A 15,889-nucleotide genomic window follows, 5' to 3' on the forward strand; every position below is an offset into this window, starting at 1 on the left:
CGTTCGCAGGGTTTTGCACCATGAATTCGTCCCCCAGGGTCAGACTGTCAAGTTCTACTCTGACGTTCTGAGTCGTCTCAGGAAAAAAACGTTCGATGCAAATAGCCTGAACTGCGGCGCCATGGCAACAGGGTTCTCCAACATGACGTGATTGCTTACAACGTGTTGAAAACGCACAGGTTATGCACCTGCAACAACACAATCGTCGCTCCTCACCACAACGACTTGCTAATCTTAACTCCCTGCAACTTCTTTGCGTTGCCCATAATGCAAGTTGAAGCTGACGGGTTGCTGGGTCTACACCGCGGAGGACATCCGGCGTAAATCCCGGACAGTGCGTGACACGCTTACAGAGTGGGACGTCCACTTGCAGTCCAGTGCTTGACTTTGCTGCACAAGGCGACTACCTTGAAAGGGATTGTGGGTAGATTTAAATGAAGTTGTTATAGGTGGAGTCTGTTAACTTTTTAAACACATCTTGTATGAAAACCTTCCCCAAAGTTTGAGTAGTTTAAAATAGTTAGGGGGGGATACATGAATGACAAAACAGTACAAGAGAAAGTGTCTTCCAAGATAAACTTGTTACATTTACTGAAGTAGGTAAGCATACGCAAAGTACTGACAGAATATTAATAGTTTTAAAATGGTGTCTACATATGGGATTTTTATTCTGACAAATCTGTTTTCTGATTACAATGGGCAACTCAATTTGAGCTTTTTTTTTGGAGCATATATGACTTTTTACTCTGAACTTCAATCAATTTTTTTTTCTTTTTTTCTATCTGGCATGGTTTTTAGATGGCAGAATATATATATTACTCATTTACAAAGTAAATCTCGGTATACTTAAAACATGTACAAGCTTATTTCTAAAATGCTCAAGTGTATGATTCAAATTTATGTTTGGACTCAAGAACATCAACTGATCTCTCCAGCAGTCGTCTGTACAGACAGGTTGCACTTTGCTTATAACCAATTTTCCATGTCAGTATGCTAAAACAAGGATCTTATGAGTGACATGCATATTCAGATTCAGTGTGAAAAAATTACTTTAAAAACGTACTTTTTGCATGGAACAAAATTTCTGCTAACTAGCTTTATTATTAATATTCAGATGTGAGAGCTTTTCTGAGTGGGAGAAAGCGAAACAAAACAACAAAGACTTACGACACAGGCTTCCTCAAATGTGTTTTTCACACTGAACACTCTGCAGCTCCATAGTTTTCAGGGAAAAGTCGTGACTTGATTCAACACAACAGCAAACTGACTACTTGGCAACTCAGCTTTCCCCTTTGAATCCCCGCTGTGAAATGGCCAACGGAGATGAATGAATAATACCTTTCACTGCATCATTAAATCCTGTCAGAATCCTGAACAAAGTTTTTCCAGCCACAACTTACTCTACTGGTGCTGTTTATGTGCCAGCAGACTCCGGGGGTGGTCCCACTGGCCGGCTGCCAGGTGTAAAGGTGTGAAGGTAGACAGATCTCACCCACTGCTACGCCTCCCAACAATGGCTTCTCTCAGTTTTTTTGTTTTTCTAAATAAGCACAAAACTATCCAAATGAGTAATCGTGGGAGACAAAACCTTGGATATGATAATGTGGTGAGGATTTGTCCAAGAAAGAAAGAACTTATCAGTGCAAAGAAATGCTACAAGATCTCCCAAGATAAAAACATAATTTCACCAAAACAATTAAACGTAATTTCTGTTATTTTTTTTTCACATTCTGCTATTCTGGTTATGAAAAGAATTTGGTTTTGATTGAATATTTTTAAGGCTATTTACTCATGTTGATAATATTTAGCCAGGACAACAATGTTTCTCTACTCTTAATGTATGACTACTAAAACCATGATTCTTCCTCCAGCTGCAGTATTGCTGAATACAACTATTTCATTGTCACGTGTTGGACAGTTTAGACGCAGCGCTGCAATCAGCCGCACTCAATTACCACTAATTGGTCAGATCAAGTTGCCGGAATATTAAAGTCTATTCTTGTCTTTGTTGTTCAAAGAGCTGGTTATGTTCTCTAATTGCAAGCTTTGTTAATTCATCTCAGATGTAAACCTCCTTTCTGAGTGTGTTTCAATGCCTCTCTAATCTTTAATGTTTAGTTCATGGTTTTGAATCTATGCATTTTAGATGGAATTTATAATTCAGCAGTTATATTTGACAGGTCTATCACACTACAGTATACATTATGTCTTACAAATGTGTTAATTTACCCAATTTGAAGTCCAATTCAAGCCAACATTTTTACACTCAGTATTTGTTGATGACACAAACTCTCTGTGAAATTAGTTACTCTGAAGATAGAAATTAACCCTAATTCTGTGGCTCTTCAACGGCATTATGGGCATACAAACCAAGATTCTGGCAGCGCAATGTATTCAAAAAGGGCTTTGGTTTTACTGTCTGAAATGACGGAATTTTGGTGGAAGAATCCTTTAAATCATTGAACAAACAAAAAGTCAAGGGCAGTGGGGATCAGGAGCAGAGGTGAGGTTTGACAATATGAGCGCTGAGTCCCACTACAGTCAATGTTGGTGGAAATATGCGAGTCAGATTTAAGAGATTTGTTGATCTGATCCAGGAGAAGCTGACACTTGATGCTCCAACAGGCACACCGTATATACAGCTTAAATCCAGTACGTGCAGCATCCCCGCTCCTCGCCTCCCATAGTTTCCTCCTGTTTTCCCTGAGGTGGTGAAGACGGAGGCAACTTTCTGTTCTTTTTCTGTTTCGGCATGTGGCAAGTTACAGCTACTTTCGCTGCCCTGTCTGGCCATAAATCCGTGAAATGACTTGGGCTCCGCCAGCAGCGTTCATCGCTCATGCTCGACCGCAAACGCTAAGCTGCAGCAGACATATTCAACCATTTACTTAGTGTGACCATCTTTACACAGCATAGGGGAAACTGTGGGAATCTCTATTTTGTAATCAATGCAGCGGAGATGGACAATGTTGAAATAATCATATAGCAATTCTGACTCAGGAGCTCAGCTTATAGTCTGATGTTATTAGGTTTGTGATTACGGCCGAGGTTAACCTTTTTAAAAGTCTAACCATGTATGATGGTTGTACTAGCTGATGGTCGAAAAGAACAAAAACCATCAACACAAGAAGGACCCAAGTCTGAAGAAGGCATTCAGACAGCTGGGAATTGGACAAGTTCTCATCTAGGAACACCCAACATCCGAGTTGAGAGCGTTCAAGAACTGACAAACAAGACAGCCGCAAGAAATTGTGATCTATCTCTGCAGTCAAAACACAGAAAAGTGACTGAAAAAAAACTCATCGTCATCCATATACACAAACACAATGCAGCTCAGGAGGTCAATATTATTTGTACACAGCATTTAATAAACTAGTTAAAAGGTAGGCTAGGCTGACCCAGTCTGGCTAGTTTTCCATGTTTTCGGAGCAAGTACATTTCTTCCTTTAAAAAATAATAGAAAAACAAACAAAAACATCTCCCAGGGATATTCCCAGTGTGACAGGTATTCCAGTGTACTTTCCCACTAGGAGGCTGTAACTTTCCCACTTTCCAGTTGCTCATGAACGCATCAGTTAGTGGTAACCTTATGTTTCACCATGAGTCTTCACAGCATAATGGAATCCATCTATTTTTTTGAAAATTCACACCATTTGTTTTGCATTTTTCCACAGCCATCACACCACAATAACATCACATCCAATAATGCTATATTAATATATTTAACATGAAGTGGATTTACATCTAAAATTCTACCACTGCTTAGAGCTTAGTAGTGTATCTGTATAGTAGTAAGGCAAAGAAATGATGGGGAAGACGAGAGTCCAAACGAGGAGAATATAAGAGCGTCGTTGTCAGCTTTGTTCGCAAAAACATGCTCACTGTCTGCAGCCGAGTGTCACGGTTGAGCTGCCGGCAGTAAATCTGAGCTGACTGCTGGTCAGATGTGGTAACGGTGTGAGGGAGAGAGAGGCAGGAATAAACCCAGGGGCAGCCAGTGAAAGAGTGGGAGTCACTCTCCCCTGACATTGTGAACTGGCCTCAACTCAAATCTTAAAAAAAGAAAAAAAAGAAAATGTAAAACCCTCAAGGAAAGAAAACTGAGTGATGATTTACTCCGTATCAAGGCTAAAGCACCGCGGCATACAGTAGGAGGAGGACGTGTGCTTTAGTGCAAAATCTGCCATAGGGTGAAAATTAAGAGAATAAAGAGAGAATAAAAAAGCTGCCTCGTGATGTTTCCTCTGCCATTTGACAGCAGGGGGTTATTTCACTGAAACCTTTCTTTCAGCCGAAGGCAGTTAAGTTTGGGAAATTTGAAAGAGTGGAATGGTACTTTCCTTCACCTTTCCAATTCTGATAGCACAAAATAATGTCCAGTCCTACTTTTTTTTTTTTTACTTAAAAAAAAGTTGCCTGAGAACCTTAAGTACCAAAGAAAGGAAATGTCACCTAAAAGATTTGCCCTTGTGGGATTAATAAAGTATCTATCTATCTATCTATCTATCTATCTATCTATCTATCTATCTATCTATCTATCTATCTATCTATCTATCTATCAGATAGGAGAAGAAAAGGATAAAAGTCTAACATGATTATCTGTACAAACTGTTTAATTTGCTGCTTTCTGCGCTGAACTAAACCATAAACCTCCATCATGCTTATCTAGAGTCATTAGCATTGCCCACGATATTTACGAATGAATGTCGGGTCGGTGGTGGGGAGAAAAGTCAAAAGGTGTCTATGACAAAATAGACTGCCACTCTTTTTCCAACCGGGAACGAGTCACAGGTGTGAATAGATGGATGGTTTGACGAATGAGAGGGCAAGTGATTTACCCCCACAGCCAATTTCCCCGCCGCACCTCTGGAGCTCTTGTTGCTATGGTAGCTCTCCAACATCAGTGGCACCTGACAAAGAGTATTCATCACCTGCAGCTGGCTGTGAAACAGATGGCAGCCAACCCTGGAGTTAGTACACAACTCCTGAGGGCTGCTCGCGGGGTTTGATTTTATTCTTTAGGAATCTGTTAATTGGAGGATGGTGACAGACTGTTGAGTGATTATGTCAACAGACCAGGGGCCATTGGGATGTTGTGTACAGCGGTATGTTTAGGGATTAAACTGGTGACAACAAAATATGGCCTTTAATGTCGGCATTATAGACACGTGTATTAAATTTGATTTCTTTAAAAGGTGTTATTGTTGAGAATATCTGGATTAGCTGTTACAAACAGAGTGACTGTGGAGGGGTTCAGAGAGAGACAAATTACATCCATTGATTATACATTGGCTGATAATATATGTTCAATACAATCCATAGAAATGTACTCAAAAGGCTGTTTTACAGTTGACATATAAAGCTGTATCTACTCTCTGGTGTAGAAACTGTGGTGATATTGTTTCAAAAATCTCTCCTGTACTTCAGTTTATTGTTATTTTATCAGCTGACATTCTGTATAAAATGATAACAATAAATCGCCAATCAGCTAATATCAGATAATGCCCAATAACATCAGCCAACCAAGCTTTAATTTCCATTGTCGATTGTTTTTGGTTAATTATTGATTGTAAGATGGCGTATGTAAGGTGCCACAATGAAAAGATGTCCAGCATTACCCAGAGTGCAATGTAACATCTCAAAACTGACTAATAGTTGAAATACCAAACATATTTCGTTTACCATTATATAAAACAGACAAAAGCAGCAAATTCTCCCATTTGACGAGCTGGAAACAGGCTTATGCTTGTGAAATTACTTGCATTTACTTTTACTAAATGCAAATTGGTAATTAGTATCATTCTGTTAGCTATTTAAGCGCTAAATCAGTGGGTTCTGTCAGGCCCAATTTCATGCACTGCAGTGGATATGTTGTGAAATAATAAAAGGCGCATATGGTTCTCCCTAAATCTCCAATTATTAAATTTCATGATGGACGCTACACATCTCTGACATTTAGATTTGAAATAGCCGCCGAAGGTCCTGCATTAATAAAAACTGGAGGTCATTTCTACATATCTACCTACAAGAAGTGTAATCTCACTCACCTCACAGGCAAATTTCACAGCATTAAAAAAAAAAAAAAAAAAAAAAAAAAAAAAATCAGTTTCCACATGATTTAATTTGCCTCAGGATGACGGTTACAAGCAGCTCTGCTGCATAATGAAATAATGAAGTGTTGGAAATGGAACAGGGCATTAGTATGACTGAAGACTGGAACTGCTGCTCAGCAGAGAGGCAAAAGAACCGATTGAGAGGGTTTCTTAGCGTGTGTGTGTGTGTGTGTGTGTGTGTGTGTGTGTGTGTGTGTGTGTGTGTGTGTGTGTGTGTGTTCTACCTTTTGTCAGGGTGTGTTGGGCTGTCAATGACTCACGCAGATTGTTTCTGTTTTGTGAATGACGATTAGATCCCGAGCTGCTCATGTAATAATCGTCGTCGTTATTTGAGCTGTAAATAAAAAGGAGGCGCTCTCAAAGCTGCAAAAAAGAGGATGTGTGCCTTCATGTCTGTATTCATGTCTTTAAGTCATGCTTGTGGTTAATTTAACAATTAGCTAAATTGGCTTTATTAAGCTGTTTTAATAAGCGAGGCGCAGCTGGTAACATGCTAACTTACAATTTTGATTTTTGAGGTCCGTATTTTGATGCATATTGAGTTAAATTGTTAAACTGGATTTTTATTTTGTCTAAATATCAAAATTGCACCACTGTTCGGAGTTCAACTGTTTTACTCATCCAACTTTATTCCATGTGAGAATGAGGTCAACGTCCGTTGCTCCCACTCAAACAATTCCCGAAGCATAAATACTCAAACTGTAATTTTATTATCAAAGCTGACCTCTGACTCAGTGATGCAAATATTAAAACATGAACATGGCTATCCATCTGTTTATTATTATTTATTTTTTAAATCACCCAGGTTGGATGATCTTTCCCGGGTGATTTGGTAAAAAAATTTAACATTTTAATGAACTGAATACTAAACTGAACTTGAGATGCACTGAACCTGGGAGATAGAACCAAAACAGATATGAGACCGGGCCCCCCGCTCCCACAAGTGTTTTCATTTATTCGGGCTGATTGCACTTCTTTGAACGGCGAACCTGGCCAATGATATGCTGGGTAGTGTGATGCTTACAGATTTTTTTGTGCTAATTATAATCATGAGTGCAATTTTTACCACTAAAAAGGCCAAAAAAAAACTAGAAAGGGAGTTGTTAAGGAGATGTCAATCAAACAATCTGTGCACACACGTGAGAAAAGGTCTAATCAATCAAGCAAGCCTCTGTTTTATGTGTGTGTGTGTGTGTGTGTGTGTGTGTGTGTGTGTGTGTGTGTGTGTGTGTGTATGTCTAAGTTGCATTTCCTAACAAAAAACAAAAACGGGTGGTTCGTCTTTTGAGTTTGTATTTGTTGTGTGTTTTGCAGATTTCTCGTCCCCATGTGCATCAAGTGCATAAAAATCAATTTTCCTTATTTTGAAAAGACCGCGTTAACACCCTGAATCCCCCCCCCCCCAACACTGACTTCGAAAAACGTTCTCAAAGGAGTAAATCTCATCATCATGTTTGAAAGCGGGAACACACAACAGACACGACTTATTTACGCGCATCATCCATTCATCTTCCTCCCTCACACATTCTTGCAGAAAATTATTCCTCAGCTCGGTAAGTGAATACGTGAGCCTGAAATTAAGCAGCGGCCTGCGAGTCTGAACCACACTTCACACTGAATCAGGTTTTTCCTCTCCTCCTCCATTATGCACTCGCTCCCTCATTCATCATGTTCAAAGCCGAGCATCAATCTGTGGTACTCTGCGCAGGAACTGTGCGGGACCATTCTCTCCGACTTCGTAACACGAGTCGCTCGACCAGAGACCAGAACTGATTGAAGTGCACTTCGTCTGTGTGTCTCTTAAAGCCTTAATTACAGCCGGAGTCATTTCTTATCAAATGACAGCGGCGGTTAGAGGGAGCGTCAGAGCAGACGATCTGCAGAGGTTAAATCCCCTCCCCGCGGCTGGCTAATGTTTTCCCATCAATCCTGACAACAGGGGGGCCCAGACCCATCCCAGGTTCCTGCCTATTTTCGCACAACACACTTGTCCGTCACTTCCCACCCGTAGGGAGGTTGTGAGGAGACGGGAGCACCGAAGTTTCCAATTTTCTTTGTCTGAATCCTGATGCAAAAGTTTACTTTATTGGAAGTTTGTCAAGGAGCGGTGAAGAGCCAAACAAGGACTTACAAGAGGAAGTCACGTGATTGGGAGGTATTTTTGTTTGTTTTTTAATTGGGCTGAGTGGTACATAATTTTTTTTTTTTTTTAAATCCCTTTGTGGCAAAATTATCTGAGGAATATTTTTACTGTATAACAGACAAATACATTCGAATATGATTGTTTTGCATTTGCTAAACAAAGGAAAAAGACATTCTACTCAACACACATATATATATATATGTATACACACATACATACATATATATATATATATATATATATATATATATATATATATATATATATATATATATATATATTTTTTTTTTTTTTTTTTTTTTTTTTTTTTTTTTCTGTACACATCTGTCAGGAAAGCAACGTTTTTTTCTCCAAGTGAGGAAATAAAGTTTTCAGTTTTCTGGATCCAGTTGGAATTCATATTTGGGAGTTTGAAGATCCAAAGCAAATGTGTCATTCAAGAGAGCCAAGAGCAACAAATGGGATGGTCCAATTTGTCATAATTACATTTAGGACGTAATAATTGATTCATAAAATCAATTTGAAGCCTTATTATGATCAGTGACCATTAGTGCTTTCAAAGTTACTGCATCACGCGTCAACACAAACTAAACACTTCCTGTGTTACTTCAAATTAAAAGCGCTCAAGCATTTAATTAAACAGAATGAATTAGGGAACACAGGTCTAATTAACCAAGTAATTGAAAACACCAATGTGGTTGTTCAGAGCCTGAACGTTTTGGAAAAGATTGTGAAAGTTTTATTCAACTGCTAAGATGTTGTTTTCATGCGAACATAACTTGTAATCTGTTCATGCAACAGAAACATTGTGCTCATCTCTAATGTGCTTCCATGTGCACTTGGTAATGATGACTTTAAAACTTTAGAATACTTTTTTTATATATATATATATTTTTTTTTTTTACTTTGATTATTCAGCTCCTCTGGTTTCTTATGCTGCAACCCAACTCTGCTCTGTGGATAACTGCTGCCACTGTTGCAACCACAAAAAAATGTGTGTTGCATTATTTATGAGAACATCGTTTTTTTTTTTTTATTTTGGAAATAATACACACGAAAAACTACATTGCTGCCAAACAAATCTCCAAACAAAAACTATGTGATTTTGAATGTTGACAGTTTCGTGCCATCTGTTGTAACCTCAAAGGCTCCGCAAACTACTTAACATGCGCGTATATTTTTTTTTTTAAGTAACGAGGCTTTTAATTAAGCGTCCAGTAGCTTTTAAAATTTCGATGACTCCAGCACAAGTTTTGGCAGTTTTGGTTTCCACTCGGCTTGGCAGCAGCAGCGGGAGGGTCTCGTCCCGGAGCTGTGATGGGTGTTAACCTCTAAATGAGTCTGAGGCAGCGGAACGTCTCATTACCGTGGAGACGAGAGGTAAACACATCCTTCAACGAGGGACCGTGACAGAGTGCACTAATTAACAAGGAGTTAAACACTTTCTTAAGAGGCCTGATGAAGGGAGAGAGAGATGCAATAACACACGCACACACACACACACACGCACACACACACACGCACACACACGCACACGCACACACGTGTACACAAACCTACATGTCCTCAGTGTGTTTATTATGTCGGATATCTCTTCAAAAACCTGTTTTAGTGGAACATTTTGGCAATGTTAACTCTCGCAAAGAGCAATCCAGCCTTAAAAACAGCTCATGTTAGTGTCTCCGTAGAGGACACTTGGCAACGTGTACCACTCTCTTCAACATATGTGGGTCCTCGGCAGCTGTTTGGAGCAAACACGTCCTTAGTATTGTTGCACGGTTGCAGAATAACGTCCTCTTATACTTAACCTTCCATCCGACATTCATAATCTTTAGTATAAACCATGTTTTACAAGCTTTGGGAGTTTGTAGAGGCAGGAAAATCCGATTTTTATTTATTTCTTTTTCTCCAATCGGATCTTTAGGACACACTGTCCACACTGTTATTTGTGAGTGAATAGATCGGATTTAGTGCGTTTGGGCATCACCAGGCTCTCTGCGCGGGTTGCTGTGGTAACGACGTACACGGTTTATTTTGGGCTCTACGGCGCAAAAATGTACACTTTCTGCTGGCGCTCTGCAAGCGGTAGCAGAGATTCTGTCTCTCCAGCCCAACAGTCCCCTGATTGATCAGGTTTCCAGCAAGTTGGGCTGCTCTTTTGTGGATGTTTCCCGTGTTACAATCTCACCGTACCTTTGTCGCTGAAGTCGTCGACCAGGATGACCTCGGCGATGAGCTGTGGAGGAGAGCGGTTGAGCACGCTGTGGACCGTCCTCAGCAGCGACGACCAGCCCTCGTTATGGAACGGGATGATGATGCTGGTGTTGGGCAGCTTCTCTGCATACAGCTTCTGTTTACATCTACACACACGCGCAAACAAAATAAATATATATTTTTTTAAAAAAACAGCACTTCATATAGTTCTGTTTTTTTTCTGTCTTTGTTTTTTTTTTTTTGTTCCTTCTCCAGGAAGGACAGGACCATCTCATTCACACCCCTCATTCAGCGAGCAGCTGTTCTTCTGTCGCCCACCTGCCTCTTCAGCAGATCTAAGGTCAATTTAATTCAATTCAATTCAATTGTATTTCTATAGCGCCACATCACAACACAGGTTATTTCATGGCACTTAACATTAAAGTCCTTACAGCAGAACCAGGCTCAGAGGTGGGCGGAGCATTTGCCTCGACAGGTCGGGGTTGAGCGGAGAGCAGAGAGGGAAAAGGACAGCAGAGAGATCCAAGACGTGAACTGTTCACTGCGGTCACTGAGGTGATACACAGATTCAGCGCTTCAATGGATGCGTTTGAGAGCGGCTAGTGGACAGCAGCTCTACTCAGTTCGGCGAAATGCAGGTGCAATCTTCTCTGAAGCTTCTGAAGATTCAATCCAGTGACAATCGTAGAGAGAGGAAAAATTTCAAGGACTGTTTTTCATTTCTTATATAGCCTATATACAGAGGTTTAGAGCACATTGTCTCCTGACCGGTTTCTCAATATAATATATAAGAATATTGTAGTGATCATATGTTTCAGAAAAATGACATTTTCTACTTAACGGTAAAGTGTAAGACTGCATGAGAACAATCATCTGTCAAAAAAAGCAATCCCTAAAAGCAATCTGTGTTCCTGGCTCGAAATCTGGGAAGAAAGAAGTTCCCCAAAGTCTTGTTACTGGACACATGAAATCCAGAGATTGATTTTGGACACAGAGATTAAACAGCTTTCAGTGGTTCATCTTTGCATGTCAGAGGCCTAAATCCATATACTTACAATTTAAAAAGAAAAAGCTGCAGGAGTCTCACAACAGATAGTATTTGTCTTTGGATTAATAAATTAGTCTCTAGTTACTCAGTGAAATGAATAAAAACGCACACAAATGACCTGACAAAGTATCTGCAGTGATTAAATTGGGTCTATGACAACGACAGTTTGACCTTTTACGATGCGAAGACCTTCAGACGTGCCGACGAGTTCCTCCCGCCTCAGAGGCGAGCTCCATAATTTCATTATTTGCAGCACATGCAGCGGTTATCAGCTGCCAACATGCGCTCCGGTGACGGGTCGCAGCGATCACCTCGTAAATTACCATCACGGCGAGCGGCCGGGACCCCTTCTGAGGCGCTAATCACCGGGGGAGAGTTAACGGTCCTGCTCTCGAAGGATAGGAAAAAGTGTGTAGTGAACTGTGTCAGTCGATCAATGTCCGTGTTGAACATCGGCCTGCGTGTTACTCATTCAAATATGAACACTGGAAGACAGGCGGGCGGAGTGATAGACAGGCGGCCCAGCCGGTGAATCTTAACAAACCTTGTGGGGTGGGGGTGGGGGTGGGGGTTGGAGGTGAGTAAGTGAGCGTGTGCTTCAATTAAATCTTGTCAGCGTGCAGAAATCGAATGTGTCAGTCGCAGGTTCTGAGACCGGCTGCCTCGGAGGCAACCGACGACCTGCCAATCACCTGAGAGGCAGACGCAGACCAGGTGGAGGTGGGGGGGGGGCGGGGGGGGGGGGGGGTCGGATTGGACACAGGGGAGTGATGAGTGATGAGTGATGGCATTCAGGAGGGGGGGGGGGGGGGGGGGGGGGCAACATCAGTCCTCAACAGCCTTCCTTCTTTAAGAACATTTATATGCTGATCATTTCATTACAACCACGTTAAAACAAGATTGTGTTTTTGTAAGCACTTGACGTTTACGTTGTTTTTCTGTTGTCCTCAACCTTAACCGGACCTGAAACACGGCAAATAAGAAGAAAACTGAACGCGAGTGTGAGTCGATGTCATTTCTAAACCCGTTCACCCTGATTTCAGACTAGTCATCCATCTGTCTGAGGTGTTCGCTGACTCACTCCCAGTGTGCGCAGGGACAAGTCTTGCCCACGATGAACTAAAACGTACAAGACTTGAGTGTTTACCCGCTTAAAATCCTGGAATTTTTGGAAAAACAATGTTTTTTTCTTCTTTGCCGGGCAGGTTTTGCTTTGCTGCACAGTATTCAGAGACTCAGTCGAACGGTCTTGACGCTGTGTTTCCAGGTGTTGTACTCGTGTACTAACACTCACTATTTTGAGTGCACGAGTGCGTTCACGCTGTCGAGTACAGAGACATGCAGCGCACTACAAGTACCAGGATGATGCTCTCAAAACAAGACAGGAGAACAGGTCTGAAACTCTGCGACACTTTCCACATTTTGGCGGGTGGTGCGTTCACACGATGAGGTCATTTACGGTCAGTGCAGAACGGCAGTGTGCGATTTGAAACAACACTACATTATCAACACACAAGTAAGAGTCCTAACATGGAAGAGCATTATTTTATTTTTTAGTGTAGAGAACGTAGGGAAGTGTGTCAGCATTGGACTTCAGAAACAGCTTTTATATATACATTTATAAGCACCATCAATTAAACACCACCGTTCCTTCCACTTAGTCACACCACAAAGCTGCCTGAGAACTACACTGCTGACATATATAAGAAACTCGCTCCATGTGGCTGAATGTTTAGAGATGTTGCCCGTGTTCTTAGTACCCGTCAGCACAGACAGGTCATTGCAAGAGATGTGTTAGGTGAAGGAAGCCCTGCTTTTATAAACACAGATAAAAAAAAAAAAGAACCAGTCCTCCGAGGTGGAAATCGACAGAAAGGAAGCGTTCAAAGCTGTTTTCCACATGAAAGAGGAGGGCAGGTCAAGTGTCAGTGGAAAGTTCTCCGCGAGCAAAAGAAAAGCTCTGATTAAAGGGCTTTTCACAATGAAATCTGAGATTGAAAGGAGCACACAGTTCACAGGAGTCTGGACAGGTTCGAGTTCCTTGAGGAGAAATTAGATTTTTTTTTTTTTTTTTCATTATTTCCTGATGCAGCACAGTAATCCTTGACAAATGCTACACAAACATCCTCTCCAAGACCTGCTGTTCCCATGGAGATGAATCAATTCGAGGTACTTGTCGAAGGTTTACCGAATGATATCAACATGTTGAGAATAAAGCGCACCTCCGGTGAGTTACCTCGTCGAGCGGTGCACCTGATTCTGATGTCATCAGCCAGTTAAATGGCTGTTATCAGTTGTCATTACTCCCATAATTAAGCTTCAGCAAACTACACCTACTATATGACCTTTAGTGGCCGTAGTAATTATGACGGGAGCAAAGGAGGAAGTTAGTTCAGGTTAAGTGGCAACCCAGAGTGTTGTCACCCGCTGTTTCGTGAACTGCAGATTTGAAGCATCGACTCTGGCATTTTGTCCGTCGCCATTTTGGGTTGGTTTTTTTTTGGAGCCAGAAGTGACCATATTTGGGCGAGATGGGGAGGAGCAACTGAGTGAATCAAACCAGGCATCGCCCCAAATGTACAGCTCTTCGAGGCCTAACACCTCAATAATTACATGATTATTTTTGGAAAGGAAATAGTTAATGACACCATAATGACTTTTGGAAATTATTCATAAACTCATAAGAGAAGCTGACGCTTTTTGAATGCGAGTCTCAGTGGAGGAAACCTCCAGAGACTTTCAGTTTTTTGTTTTTTTCAGACCCGGAGAATACTATACCATTTTTATCTTCAGTCTGCGGATGAGGTGGTATAAAGCGTGAGAAGGTCCACGTAGGAAGGAGTTCGGGGAGGGGGGGGTTGAATGGATCAAACACGAGACTTTCGCCCACAAGCAACTGCAAAGTATCAAGTAAAACGTTGACATATTTCACATATCGTCGCGTACTTATTTTCAACTAAACGTCAACCACGTGTTTATTGTTGTTACCGTGACGATGAAGGTGCCGTACGCCTGTCTCTGGTGCTCTCCGACAGTTATCTACTGTATTTGGTTTCGCCGAGTGGAACGGCTCTGCACGCCGCCGTATCAACGGTCCCAATGACAGCAGGTAACAGCCGTCTGACGGGCCGATGACGTACGAAGCAGGTGAGCCATCAACGCCTAGATATCACACCCGTCATAATCAATGCTAAGCATGAACGCTAATATAACAGACTTAATTGCCGAGCCCTTTTGGATGCAAAGGCTTTCTAAAGATTACAAACAAACAGTTCACTGGTGTTACTGCTACTAGTATTTAAAAAAATGTTTTCCTCGTCTCGGTTTCGAATTTTCATAAGCTTTATCACAGAACTGATCGAAGAAGCCCAAAAACTGCTTCACGAGTGCACCTGTTGATTCATCATTGTGAGTAGTGCACACATTAAAATCCTGCTGGCTCGCTCGCTTTTTTTTTTTTTTTTTTTTTTTTTTTCCCAAGGACTAGAAAATGACAAAACTACATTTGAATGGAGAGGATGAGACTTCAGCAGTAAACCAAAGCATTCAATATTAACTGTGCACAGAAAATTAGGTCTTTTGCTTTGGAGCGTATTCATTTAGCCAGAAGCTCAAAAACACACACACACACACACACACACACACACACACACACACACACACACACACACCAACGCAACTCACACGCAGGACTCACTTTTCATGCCGGATGTCGGGAAGCGAGCGGTTGAGGGAGATCCGGTCGCTGACGTAGATGTTGAAGCCGTTTTCTCTGTAGGCCTGGTCGACCTGGTCGGTTTCCGTGAGAGGGAACGGTTTCCCCTGTTCACCGTTACCTATCAAACAAACATACACAATTTGCTCACCACGGTGCGCGTACACTCACACACACACACACACACACACACACAAACAGTAGAGCTGAAATCAACCTTTAAGACCTCTCGACTGTAGGAGACAGGTGTGGGGATTTTGGCAAATAAATTACAGTATTATGGTTATGTTAGATTTACTAGAATTTGTCCACCTTTTTTTGTTCGGAGGTATTTAATTTACTGGACGAAACAAAAACAAACAAGAGTAAGAGTAAAACGATAAGTATAACACATTCAAAGCAGCTGGAAAAAAGCTGGAAAAAATGATCTAAGTAAGAACAATTTTACTAATTTAAGTAAGAACACCCATGCAAACACAACAAATAAAAAAAAAATTCCTCTGTAAATGTGATGAATGCTGCGTATGGTCACAAAAATAGAATTCTTCATGCACTTCAAATGCACTAAGCTTGCGAGTAGTTTCACAGACTGTCTGGAATGAAAGGATTTGATGCACAAAGCTTTAATATACCACAGACATTTAAGTGTAATTAAT

The 15,889-nt window shown here is 41.2% G+C and overlaps 1 protein-coding gene across 3 annotated transcripts in view; it reads right to left on the reverse strand.

Annotated features, from left to right (window-relative positions):
• Nucleotides 1-15,889, reverse strand: part of LOC138196165 (polypeptide N-acetylgalactosaminyltransferase 10-like) — a 118,568-nt gene that overhangs the window by 30,485 nt on the left and 72,194 nt on the right. For all 3 annotated transcript variants that reach the window (XM_069145960.1, XM_069145959.1, XM_069145958.1), the window contains exons 3-4: nt 15,216-15,354; nt 10,450-10,616 (exon numbers count right to left, since the gene is read on the reverse strand). In XM_069145960.1, the coding sequence (XP_069002061.1) occupies nt 10,450-10,616; nt 15,216-15,354 (306 nt within the window). The remainder of the gene's footprint in view (nt 1-10,449; nt 10,617-15,215; nt 15,355-15,889) is intronic.

This window comes from Embiotoca jacksoni, unplaced genomic scaffold (assembly GCF_022577435.1).
Source record: "Embiotoca jacksoni isolate LCO1_2020_lvr unplaced genomic scaffold, fEmbJac1.0.p SCAF_13, whole genome shotgun sequence".
Classification (NCBI taxonomy): domain Eukaryota; kingdom Metazoa; phylum Chordata; class Actinopteri; family Embiotocidae; genus Embiotoca; species Embiotoca jacksoni.